Here is a 12,494-nt window from a genome sequence, read left to right as displayed (position 1 = left end):
CACTGACTGCCAGGGCCCTTTGGTGGAGGAAACAACAAACAAGGGAAAAGGGACAGTAGCGGTCCCCTGCACTTTCAAATTCCCTGTACCTGGTGCTTCCTGCACACACCCTGGAGCCCATGGAGACATCTGGCTCTGGGTCTGCTCCCTGGGGCTCTGGGGCCTCTGGCTCTTCCTGGAAAGAGGCAGCCAGTGGCTACACGCAGCTAGCATCAACCAAGCCGGAGGAGGGAGATGTCCTGCGTCTTGGGGGTTGTGCTAGGACTTCTCACAACACTTTCCACTCAGAGCCACTTCCACACCTTCGCACATCTCCCTTTCCCCACAGCACACTCTTTTCCCGAGGAAAGCTTGGGGTCTTCCTGCAAGGAGAGGAGTCAGGGGAATGCTAACTCCACCAAGGCACGATGACCCCTCTGTACTGCAGTTCCCCTGGAGGTGCGGGCGCAGCATGGAGAGCAGAGCCAGGGTGCCATTCTGCAGCACCTCTGGGCCTTCCTCTCCCGCTCCACAAGCCTTCTCCTGCTCTGTCGAGGGTAGACAATGGCTGCAGAGGGGGAGAGAAGGACCTAGAAATAAGGCCTTTCTCTCCAGGGATCAGCTCTCTTGTGGCCGTCCAGCCATCCTGCTGCTTGCCCACGAGAGCCACTGTCGCCCCTATCTTGCTTCTCCCGCCTTGGGGTGCCTGTGCCTTCGAGCAGCCCCCGCCCTGCCGCCTCTTACCATCTCTGTTGGTGTCCATCTGGCGGAAGATCTTGTCTGTCCTTTTCTCTGGGGTGGACTCATCCTCCGGCATTCTCATGACAGAGGAAACCATCTTATAGATTGCCTGCGGACAGAAGCCACAGGGCTATCAGACAAACATGTGCTCGGCACAAAATAGCCCTATTCTCGGACCTCTCCGGTCCAGGAGTGAAGACAATGCTTCCCGTCCCCACGGAAGGCCAGTCCTGTTCCCGCCGAAGGGTCGCTGTGGTCCATAATCACGGGGGAGGGAAGCCAGGTCAGCAGTTAGCCAGCACCTTCCCAAAGACCATCACCCTCCTGTGACTCCGGCTCTCATGTGCAGACCAGGCCCCAGCGGCCCTGGGATTTTATTTAAATGAGAGGCAGGAGAGTCTGCATTTCTAACCAGACATCACGTTTGGGAGGAAGGATGGAGACGGCGTTCCAGAATCGATGGGCAATCTTCCTGAGGCTGCGAGCCTTTCATACAGTTCCTCAAGTGGTGGTGACCCCCAACCGTCAAATTATTTTCTTTTCTACTGCATCACTGTCATGTTATTACTGTTAGGAACCTGATAGGCAGCATGTATTTTCATTGTGACAAACTGAACATAATGAAAGCATAGTGATTCATCACAAAAACCATGTCATTATATAGTATGAAATATTGATTTCTAATGACAAAGAAGTGAAATTTTGTCTTGAAGCCTGGTGTAGCATGGGTAATAGTCTTCACGCCGGGTATTCGGATGTGGGTGTATCTGCAGGTGGGTGGATTTGCCTGGAGACGGATAGAGGAGCGGTGTCTCGGTTCCTAAGACCATCGGAAATATGTGTTTTCCGATGGTGTTAGGCAACCCCTGTGTAAGGGTCGTCCGACCCCCAAAGGGATCTCTACCCACAGGTTGAGAACCACTGACTTAGGCCCTTCAAGGACAGATACACCTGCCAGCGTGTATAAAGGCCTATTCATGTGAAATCTCTTAACAATTCCGAACCTGTCAGGAGCTCTGGCCTTGCACCTGAGAAGCCATGAGCACGTGCCCGTGGACCACTCCAGACTAGGCCAGGGGCTCATGGGTTCCGACAGTGTTTGCAGAATGCCTGCTTCGCTTACTCCCTCCCTCATGCCCATGCCCTCATCCACTCACTCTGTGTCCACCATATGTTGAGCAAGTGACCAACGGACACCAAGGATGAGGACAGACCCAACCCTTGCCCTGAGGGGACTGAATCGTGAAAAGACGGTAGACAGCCGTTATTAAAATAATTGGACAAATGCATGTAAAACCATTACTGAGCCAAGTGCAACCAAGGAGGGCATGGGCAATGATATAATAGGGGAAGGGGCCCTTGTGGTGCAATGGTGAAGCAGTTAGTTGCGAACAGAAAGGCTGCACCTGGAAGCCATCAGCCTGGCCGTGGGAGAAAAGCTTTGGAAATGTGCGACCGGAAAGGGAAAGGTTCACAGCCTGGAGCGGGAGGGGGGGCGGTGGGGTGCGTGGGTGGGTAGGGGTGGATGGGGGGCGGGGGCAGGCCAACCTTTTCCTAGAGCGTTGCAATGAGTCAGAATCCACTCGGTGACAGGCTACAACAAAGCCAGTTGGAAGACAAGCAGACTTCCTTGAAGAGTGATGGTTGAGCAGCAGGCCTATGCAGGACGTTACATGGCTTAAAGCAGAGACAGGCGCAGGAAGTGCGTGTGCAGAAACTGCGGGGTGGAGGGAAGGGCACCCAGGCTGAGAGAGGGGAGGGGGGCGGTGGCATGAGCTGTGGCTTTCACGTAGGCAGCAACTGGCTACCAAGGGCCTTGTGGGCCATTTGAAAGTATCCGTGTACATCCCAAACTGCGGAGAGATAGCAGTGATCCCGCATTTGCTTTCCTAGCAGCACCTACTGCCCATAGCCATCTCGCCTGCCCCATTTGCAGGTAACGTGTTAGCGAATTAAAAAGAACTATCACTCATCATGTATTCAGCAATGGGTTATTAAATATTTGCTCTGCGATAACATTCCTTCCTGGTATGGAGACAGATCTGCTTCCTCGTCTTTTTCTCTTGCTCTAATCATTCTAACCAAGAATGTGGGACACATCAAATAGAAAGCAAAATGCACCCCCTTTTTTTTAGGAAAGCTGTTTAAGTGGGTGCCATCCTGGTGCCACTGTGATGAGGTGCTCAGCTTCTGAGAGGCCATTGGTTCCAACCCACTAGGCACTCTCCAGGAAAGAGATGAGGCCGTCTGCTTCCTTCAGGTGCACGAGATGGGGCAGTCTGGCTCTGTCCTGAAGTGAGTCAGCGGGGACTCAAAGACGATAATCCTTCTGTCACAGTTTAGTCAGTGGGAGGAAGCCCTCATCCAGACTCCCCCTGGATCCCACCGTAGTGAGTGAATCAGGGATTGCAACCCATTCTTCTGGAGTGCTGGGCCTCATGAAACCCTTCTTACAATTCTGATAAGAAGTCAACGGTATAATCTAGAAGGTATTCCTCCCATCTCTTTGTTGAACAAATAGACAAAAACATCAAGCAACAGATAAAATGTCTGTTAGCAAAGGAGTCACTTGTACTCCCCTTGAAGTCTGGACGAGTTCCAGTGCCTATGCATTGGGCTGTGATCCCCAAGGTCAGCAGTTCAAAACCACCAGCAGCTCCTTGGGACAAAGACAGGGCTTTGTACTCTTGTAAACAATAACAATCTTGGAAACCCACAGGGGACATTCTACCCAGTCTCACAGAGTCACCATGAGTCGGCATCAACTCGACGGCAGTGAAATTATGCTAAAAGAGCAGATCTGAGGCAGAGAAAGGCAAAAGCAGTTGTCCTGGAGTTGATTCCAATGCATGGTGTATCCGAGTGGAACTGTAGCCCATAGGGTTTTCCAGGCTGAGATTTTGGATATAGACCACCAGGCCTTCCTCCCAAGGCACCTCTGGGTGAACTCCAAGCTTAAACCAAGGGCAGCAGAGCACCTTCGCCACCAGCAGCATCTCAGGACTTCCACAGAAAGATGAGGGCAGGATCCCAACAAAAACACAAGTGTGATCATGACCAACACGGAAGGCAGGTTGCCCTGATGGTTGCTAGGTTCCGTTGGGCTGATTCCAACTCATCTTGACCCCATGAAACAGGAGAATGGAAGCAGCTGACTACGTCTTTCCTACTGCTAAGCTACCGGGTGTGTTCAAACTGCCCACCTTTCGGTTTAGCAGATGAGCACTGACGCTCGGGGAAGCGTAGGAGACTTAGGACAGGAGCCGTCTTGCAAGCCGGGGCTCTGGGATGACTTGGGGAGGAGTGGGAAGAAGGCACCCGGTCTGAGTGCATTGTGAGGCTGGGGAGCAAGTGAAGGGTTTTAAAAAACCCTTCTGTTACGCAGTCCACACACATCTATTTAGACTGTGTATCAGTTCAGAGAGGGCTTACTGGAGTTTCATAGCCCCAAGTCTATGACGTGGGTGGAACTAGGGCCGTGAGCAACGAGCTGAGGTGACAAGTCCCAGGGGTGATGAGTCCCAGGGGTCACCAGCAGGGAGAGTGGTGGAATGTTTTGCAAAACTAAATCTGCACATTTGGGGAACTGTCCCTCTGCTCCCCTCCATGGCATCAGCAGCCGAGAAGTGGTTGTATTCAAACCTCAAAGCCTGGGACTCCACAGCAAAGGACTAGGAGGGACACCAGCCCAGACGGCAATCTGAAACGAATCATGTCTGTGACTAACTCCAGCTCTCCCCCTCACCTCTCACCCGCCCGTTCCCTCACCTTACCCCCCACCCCCCAGCAGTTTAATAGGATCAAACTGTGAAGAGGCCAAGTTTGTGAAGAGGCCAAGCTACTTCCTTGCTTTATTTTTAGCCATGTCAGTGAAAGGCCTTGGAGGGCCATCCTGTTTTTAATTAAACTTGAAGAGTCCCATTTGGGGGTCTGGGGGTAACCAGAGAGCTAGAGGACACTGGCAAGCCAGCTCCTGCTGTGCCCCGGGCCCACTTGGGACAGCTCCAGATGGGTGGTCAGGGCCTGCCCCTTCCTCCTGACTTATACTTTTCCTTTCTTTCTCCGTCAGGAATGTTGAGAAGGAAGGACTCGTGTCTGAACTGATCAATCCCACTGGTGGTGGTATTAGCAGGGGCTCTCACAATCCTGGGAGTACAGCTCAATCTTCTTTCTGAAGGAAACCGGGCTCCTTGTTTTCATCAGAAGATGCAGGCTCGGCCAGCAGGAGACCAGATACCCAGGGTCCTCTGATGGCAGCCAGGGGCCAAAGATATTAGGCAGCGTGCCATTGCTTCTAGATGGTAGATATCCAGAAAAGAGAGGGAGAGAGGCAGGGGGAGGGGGGATTTAAATATAGGATATATATATATGTATGTATGTATATGTGTGTAATATATATATATATATATAAAAAATGATGTGTTTTTATTATTTGGAGCTAGAAGAACAAGCAAAGTCAGTGGCTGTAAAGTCACTTGGGAAATGCAAGTCTGGAAAGCACCTGAAGGGACAGGGGGTGCGTGAGGGGAGAGTAAGGGTCCCAAGTCTTTCCATTCTTACATTGAGTGTCACACACGGTTTTACTTGGGGGAAACAAAAGTTTCTGCTCCTAAAAATGGAGCTGAAAGCCCCTAAACCATCTCCTGTGCTTTTCCCTCTGTGACAGGACTAACAGCCGGGAAAACTCTTCAGGACACAGAGGTGACAGGCCCGATGACTGAATGAATGAATGAAGACAGAGATGGAGGAGAGAAGGAAGCTATCTTTTGTTTGATTGACAGGATGAATGGGAGGGCTACTGACCATCCTCCTCCCAAAATAAAAAATAAAAAAATTTAAGTTTTTTGTTTCTTTTTTGGGTGGGGAGCAAGGATGAGTTGGTTTTTTGATTTCTTCTTTTTTAAGATACCAATGTAACATTCAAGCGGAAATGTCCACTAACCGTTGGAGCTATCAGTGCTCAAGATTGGGACTGAAGATAGAGACCTGGGTGCATTCACGCTCTTGAACTCTACAATGACGTCACTGGACCACAAGCTCATCTGTGGGTGCTGGGCTGGCAGAGTGTGTCCATCTGGAACCTGTGAGTATGACCTCCCTTGGAAAGAGTCCTGGAAGATGTAATCAAGTGACAAGGAGGGAAACTTGACTAGCGTGTGGCCTCATGCAGTGACTATCACCCACGCCACGATGTCAGTTCTGACCCACACAATCCTATATAGGGGTCTCAGGCTGTAAATCTTTATGGGAACAAGCAGGCTCCTCGTGTCCCCTGGGAGTGGCTGCTGGGTTTGAAGGTCAGGAGTCCTAAGAAGGGGAAATGTGCACAGATAGGGCAATGGAGGCAGAGTGGTGTTGCTATTACATCAAGGAATGCCAAAGATGGCCAGACACAGCTAGCCGCTAGGAGAGCATCATGGGCATGTTCTCCAGATGCAACAGGAGCAACGAAACCATGTTGACACCTTGACTTCAGATTTTCAACCTCCAGAACTGTGAGACATTCCTGCTGTTTGCAGCCACTTGGTGTGTGGTCGATTTGTGAGCACAGCCCCAGGAAGGTGAAACAGCAGGCCACGCACTCAGTCCCCTGAAAGTAAGAAAACACCGAGGCTGGGAGGCCTCTAGAGAGAAGGAAGCAAATAAAGAACCAGGTTGAGGAGCCCTGCTCGGGAATGCCCATATTTAGGGAGCAGGAGAAGGAAGAGGATTCCAAAAGGAGACAGGGAAGAAGCCAGAAAGAGGTGCCTTCTGGGCTTAAAGGAGCCCTGGCGCCATAGTGGTTACATGTTGGGCTGATCACTGAAAGGTCGGCAGTTCAAAATCACCAGTTGCTCCAGGGGAGAAGGATGAGGCTTTCTAGCTCCGTAAAGAGTTACAGTCTCAGAAACTCAGGAGGGCACTTGCACCCTGTCCTATAGTCACTATGAGTCTTAATCGACTGGATGGCAGTGAGTTTTTTGGGGTTTAGGAACTCACTGAGGTTTGCCAGATGCCACTGGATGATAAAAGTTAACTTAAACTCTAAGGGGATTTAAGATTAATCCCTTAGTAAGAAAGGGACCCACCCAGCACAACGAATAAGCAGTCACGAACGTCAGTTCTCGAGACAGTCTCTCAGGTAAGCAATTGCCTACACAGAGTTCTCTCCAGGAAATAGTCTAAGCTGCATTCCAGGGTGACATCTGCGGTCCACGTTCATCATGAGGAAGTAAGAAAGAGTTTGGAACCTGCATTCCCAGGGGCCAAATCAAGATGCAACGGAAGCACTTCCCTGTATATTTTTATTTTTCAGAACCAGAAGAGCTCAGCATTTTCGGTCTCGATGGAACATATTAAAGAGTGACAGTGTCTATGACACCAATGTAGAAAAGCTCTTTGGGGGAAAAAATGCCAATGTCACTCAGGAAGTGGTTCTGGAAAAAAAATGCTGAGAAGTCTCTCTGGTCCCTATTTTGATGCTCGGTGCACAAACACTCACCCGGTGGCTGCCTGAATTGGTTCTTGAGATCTGCTGGGATGATCTGTGAATCTGTCTGATGGCGGCACCACCCTCATCTCCTGGCCTCCTCAAGTCACTGCATAGACAACAACAACCACAAACCCCACTTCCTTGGGGTCCCTCCCAACTTACGGTACCCCATGTGCTATAGACCACATCGGCCGGATGGTCTTCTGGGCTGTCATCTTTACAGAAGCAGACCACCGAGCCTACTTCTGTGGCATCGCGAGCTGCCGTTGAAGTGCCAACCTTTAGGTTAGCAACTAATTCCAACTGCTTATGCCCCCTGGGAACCTGGACTGTATGGATAGATACAGCTGTGTCATCACAAGGTGATTAAAAAATTCCCCCCCAAAAATCCCACATAGTTAACTCGCTGCCATCAAGTTAATATCCACCCAGACTGACCCTATAGGACAGGGTTCAACTGACCTGTGACTTTCCCAGGCTGTAACTGTTTACAGGGGTAGAAAGCCTCATCTTTCTCCCAAGGTTCTGCTGGTGGTTTCAAACTGCTGACCTTTGGGATCATAGCCCAACTCATAACCAGGGCTCCTTCCATAGATAAAAGAAACAAAAATGAGATCTCCCCAGTGGCCTGCCAGGACACTCCTGTTATGGATTGAACTATGTCCTCCCCCCACTCCAAATGTGTGCCAATTTGGCTAGGCCTGGATTCTCGGTGTTATGTGCTTATCCTCTATTGTGTGATCTGATGCAATTACCGATGGTAATGAGGCAGGATTAGGGGCAGTTCTGTTAAATGAGACAGGCCGCCGCCGCCAACAGGCCCAGGTTGTATCCTGAGCCAACCTTTTTTGAGATATAAAAGAGAGGAACGGAGCAAGCAGCGTCTGGAGGCAAGAAGAGTGATCGAAATCCGAGATTCTCAGAGACCATTCATCTCTACAGCCCTACAGACCCCCTAGTTCCTCTAGAGACCAGAAACACAAAGTGTTCTGAAAGCAATCACAGTAGAAGGCCTTAGCTAGACTGGGTGGGGGTGGAGGTGGTGAATCTGAAACAACTCAAAATCACAACAAAAAAGACCAGACACACTGGTTAGAGAGAGACTGGTGGAACCCCCGAGCCCACAGCCCTCGGTCACCTTTCAAGTCTGGAACAGAACTAACTTCCATGGCTCAATTTTTAGCCAAACAATAGACAGACCTATAAGGAGAACAATAATATGAGTGAGGCATACACGCCTTGGAACAATCAACCATTTGAGCCCAAACGGGAAGGAGTTCTCCAAGGAAATAGTTTAAAAAGGCTCGGAACCAAGGAGAGGGATGGAAACCGGCACCCCAAGAAGTCACTGGAATAAGTGACGTTGCCTTGAGGGGATCACTGAAGCGAAACACAATGTGTGGGGGTTATCGAATGCAAGACTGACCATCTCCTCTGTCGATCTTCACTTACTTCACAATGAAAGGTCAAAAAAACAAACTACTGATTTCTACTGGCTCTCTCTGTAAACCTCCACCCAATTTACAATACAGCGTTTGGAAAAAGTGAGCAGAGAAGGGACCCAGTTACACCAAGAAGGAAGAGCCGGGAGCAGACTCTGTCGTTTGGACCTTGGGTCCCTGTGCGGAGAACCTCCTAGATGTGGGGAATGATGCCAAGACACCTGCGGACCTCCAAGATGAGCCCACAGATCATCTGACCTTCAGACAGTGCACTGGAAGGGACATTCCCTCCACCCACCGGATAAGCCCAGGGTGGGGCAGTCTCCCTTGGGGGCCTGGCCAGGTGTGTTCTTGATGGAGGTCACCCTATGGGAAGTCACTTAGACAAGTGTTGTGCCTTCGCTGTCTGAGAAGGTACTGGAGCCATCTTACAAGCTCTTCTGTCTCCCACAACAAATGTGTCCCCATCATGGCCCATCCCAGCTCTGTGACCCCACCTGTAACTAGGATATGTTCACTTGCCCCTCCTGCAGGTATGAGAGTTCTCCTATGATGTTTTGATTTGTTTTGAAAGTGGAAAGAGACAAGAACTTTGCTCCACAGCCAACAGAAAGAGAAAGCTTTCCCCTGGGACCAGCCCTTTGACTGCAGACTTCTAGCCCCCTAACTGTGCGAGGGTACATTTCTGTGGGTTAAAGGCACGCGTGGTATTTCTGTTAGAGGCACCGGAGCTAACTGAGACAACTTCCAACCTCCTGCCTTCAGATCGCATTCATCCACAATGTGGGAAACCACAGTAGGGGGTCTTCTGATGGCCGCCTGCCCTTCATCACAGCTGCCAATTAACCTTGAATCACAATGATGAGGGAAAGCTTGGTTTTAACACAATGAGGATTATTTTATTCTATTTCCTAAAAGAACACTTATTAAACAGGGCATTTATTAAAATTCTGTTTGCATTAAACAAGACAAGCAGAAGACAAAGACCCATCATCCTGATGGGGGAGACCATTGGCATGGGGTCATATGGTGTCCAAGGGTTTGCTGGTGTACAGAAGTTTGGGAAGGAGGTGAGAGGTCAAGGAGGACTCACACATACTCATGGTCTGGGAAAATCAAAGCATCCTAGTGACAGGCGGGGTTACCAGAGCTGGAATGGGCCGTGATTGGGACACGTTTGCTGTGGTGGAGAGGAGCTTATAAGATTGGTCCAGGGACCCCCTCAAGGCGGTCAGTGCCTGCCACTTGCCCAAGTGATCTCCCATAAAGTGAAGTCCATCAAAAACAAACCAAGGCAAGCCCCCAAGGGAGACTGTCCCTCCCTGGGCTTCTCCGGTGGGTGGAGGGAATGTCCTCTGCGCTGCACCGAGGGAAAGGCTATTCCATATCCCTGGTCAGTACCCAGAGGGAATTCAAAGGAAGCTTTGCCCACATCGGAACGACTTAATAATCTGAACAAGTGTATCAGGAACAATCACTAATATCAAAATAAGGGTTATGCTAAACAGAAACTATTCCAGCTTTATCCTCAGAGCAGTGTCTCTGAGCACTGCTGTCAGCCTGGAAGAAGTCCCTGACTCAAACGTGGAAATGAATCTAGAGAGGTGACCTCCACCTCCCCAACAGTCCCAATGCATGTTGGGAGCCTGTGGGCTTGGGTCAGCAGTAAAGATCTGAGGACTTCCTGGTGCTGAGCACAAATCCTGGAGAGGTGAGGCTCCTTCGGTCTGAGTCCTGTGAGAACCGCAGCAGCTTTTGTTTCAGTCTCGGAGTAACTGGTCTTTGGTGCGGAAAACGGCAGCTGACGGCGGCCAGGCGTTCCTAACGTGATCTGCTCACGAATACCACTGGTTCAGGGTACACTCCTAGGAGGTTGACCTGGGGTACCACCCTCCTTCCCCTTCTACTTTGTGAACACGCATGCCACTTCTAGGTCAATGTAACTTGAAAGTTAATGGGAAATTCTCTTTATTACTTTGACTTTAGCATCAGAAATGACCTCACTTTGTTGTGTTTAGCAGGGAGGGACCTTGGTCTAACTCTGGAAATGGTGTGACTTAGAACCACCAGTACTATGGAAGAAGCCCTGGGGGTGAAGCGGTGAAGTGATTATGCATTGGGGTGCGATCCCCATGGTTGGCAGTTCAAAACCACCAGTATAGCTCCATGGAAGGAAGAGTGGGCTTTCTACTCCTGCAAACAGTTACAGTCCTGGAAACCCACCAGGGAGTCACTATGACTTAGCATTGACTCTATAACAGTGAGTCTGGTGTTTTGCTTTGATGACCCATGGCAAAGGAGCCTCCGTGGTAAATAGGTGCTTAGCTGATATAGCCTAGAGGTTGGTAGTGTGAACCCACCCGGAGGCGCCATGGGAGGCAGACAATCTGCTTCCATAAAGACTACCAACAACTCATTGTCTTAGAGTCCATTACAACTCATTGTGACCCTATAATAGGGCAGAGTAGAACTGCCCCTATGGGCTTCCATGACTGCCACGCTACAGGAGTAGAAAGCCACATCCTTCTCCTGTCAAGTGGATGGTGGTTTCGAACTGCTGACCTTGAGGCTAGCAGCCCAATGGACCAGTGCTCTTGGATAACCCACCGTACCACCAGGCTCCTCCCATCAAGATTACCACCTGGACAACCTTGTGGAGCAGTTCTCCTTGGTCGTGTGGGTCTCAGTGAGTCAGTATCCATTCAGTGGCCCTTAGCAACGGCGTCTGCCCTTGGGATTGGCAATGTGTAGAGTACTTTACTCGTAATAACGGATTTAATCCGTATAGTCATCCAGGAGGCAGGTCCTACTGTCAGCTCGCTTTCACGATCAGACAGCTGAGGCACAGCGAAGCGAAGAACCTTGCCCAAGGGTGTGAAGCCATCGAGCGGTCGCTCACGGTTGGAAGCGCTATCCTGGTGCCTGCAACTACGGGCTTAACACCACCACGAGGCTGCTTGCCGCTGGAGTAATGAATGGTTTTGGGATGCAGGGATAACAAAGAGGGATGCATGAAGACAGAAAAAGAAAACTAGTATTGACCCGCTCTGTCCAAGATAGGAGCCTTGGTGGCGTAGTGGTTTGTGCCTTGGGCTGCTAACCACATGGGCAGCAGTTCAAAACCACCAGCCACTGCATGGGAGAATGGTGAGGGTTTCTACTCCCGTGAAAAATGGCAGACCCAGAAACCCATTTCTGTGTTGACCCTCCAGCTGGCCACCTTCTAAGGCTATTGATGCAGGTCCAAAGCAGGCCCTCAGCAGACAGTGGCTCCTTTGAAGCAGATGCAGGATCTGCAAGTGTGCCTTGTCTTTAAGGCGAAGGCCAGCTGTGGCTCTGGACCACTGAGCTGATTCAAGTCCAGAGCTGTGGCGCTGGACCACTGAGCTGATTCAAGTCCAGAGCTGTGGCGCTGGACCACTGAGCTGATTCGAGTCCAGAGCTGTGACTCTGGACCACTGAGCTGATTCAAGCCCCTAGGACGCCACAAGATGAGAACTAGCCCCGGGGGTTCCAGTCTCCCATCCTTATGCGACCAGATCCCCAGGCCATAGGGGGTGGCTGGTGGGTTCAAACTTTTAAATTGTCAGTTCATAACTACTGAACAGCCAAGGCGCCTTCACAGACCAGCTATGGACAAGAAAAGAGGATCCACACAAAGGCACCGAGTTGCTTGTGATAGTGACAGGGCCTTGAATGTGGGCTTTCAAAGAGGGAAACAAAGAAGAAAAGGAGCAGAAAGGGGCATTCAGTAAAATCCCCCCTTTCAAATTTCCAATTCACCCAGAATAATGGCAAGCAGAGAGATTATCATATGAATATAACAGAATACACCAATTTGTTCGTTTGCAAAGTTGTAG

General features: G+C 50.3%; 1 protein-coding gene across 1 annotated transcript in view; it reads right to left on the bottom strand.

Moving 5' to 3' along the window:
• The window catches only part of LOC101641989 (neurocalcin-delta), a 102,303-nt gene that overhangs the window by 3,367 nt on the left and 86,442 nt on the right, over window positions 1-12,494 (bottom strand). The window contains exons 3-4 of the mRNA XM_045287211.1: window positions 2,394-2,397; window positions 724-850 (exon numbers count right to left, since the gene is read on the bottom strand). Of these exons, the coding sequence (XP_045143146.1) occupies window positions 724-850; window positions 2,394-2,397 (131 nt within the window). The remainder of the gene's footprint in view (window positions 1-723; window positions 851-2,393; window positions 2,398-12,494) is intronic.

The sequence above is a fragment of the Echinops telfairi genome, unplaced genomic scaffold (assembly GCF_000313985.2).
Source record: "Echinops telfairi isolate 266 unplaced genomic scaffold, ASM31398v2 ScPeMD7_1;HRSCAF=3_0, whole genome shotgun sequence".
Classification (NCBI taxonomy): Eukaryota; Metazoa; Chordata; class Mammalia; order Afrosoricida; family Tenrecidae; genus Echinops; species Echinops telfairi.
Note: the sequence above shows the minus strand (reverse complement) of the source record. Positions and strands in the feature narration are given on the sequence as shown.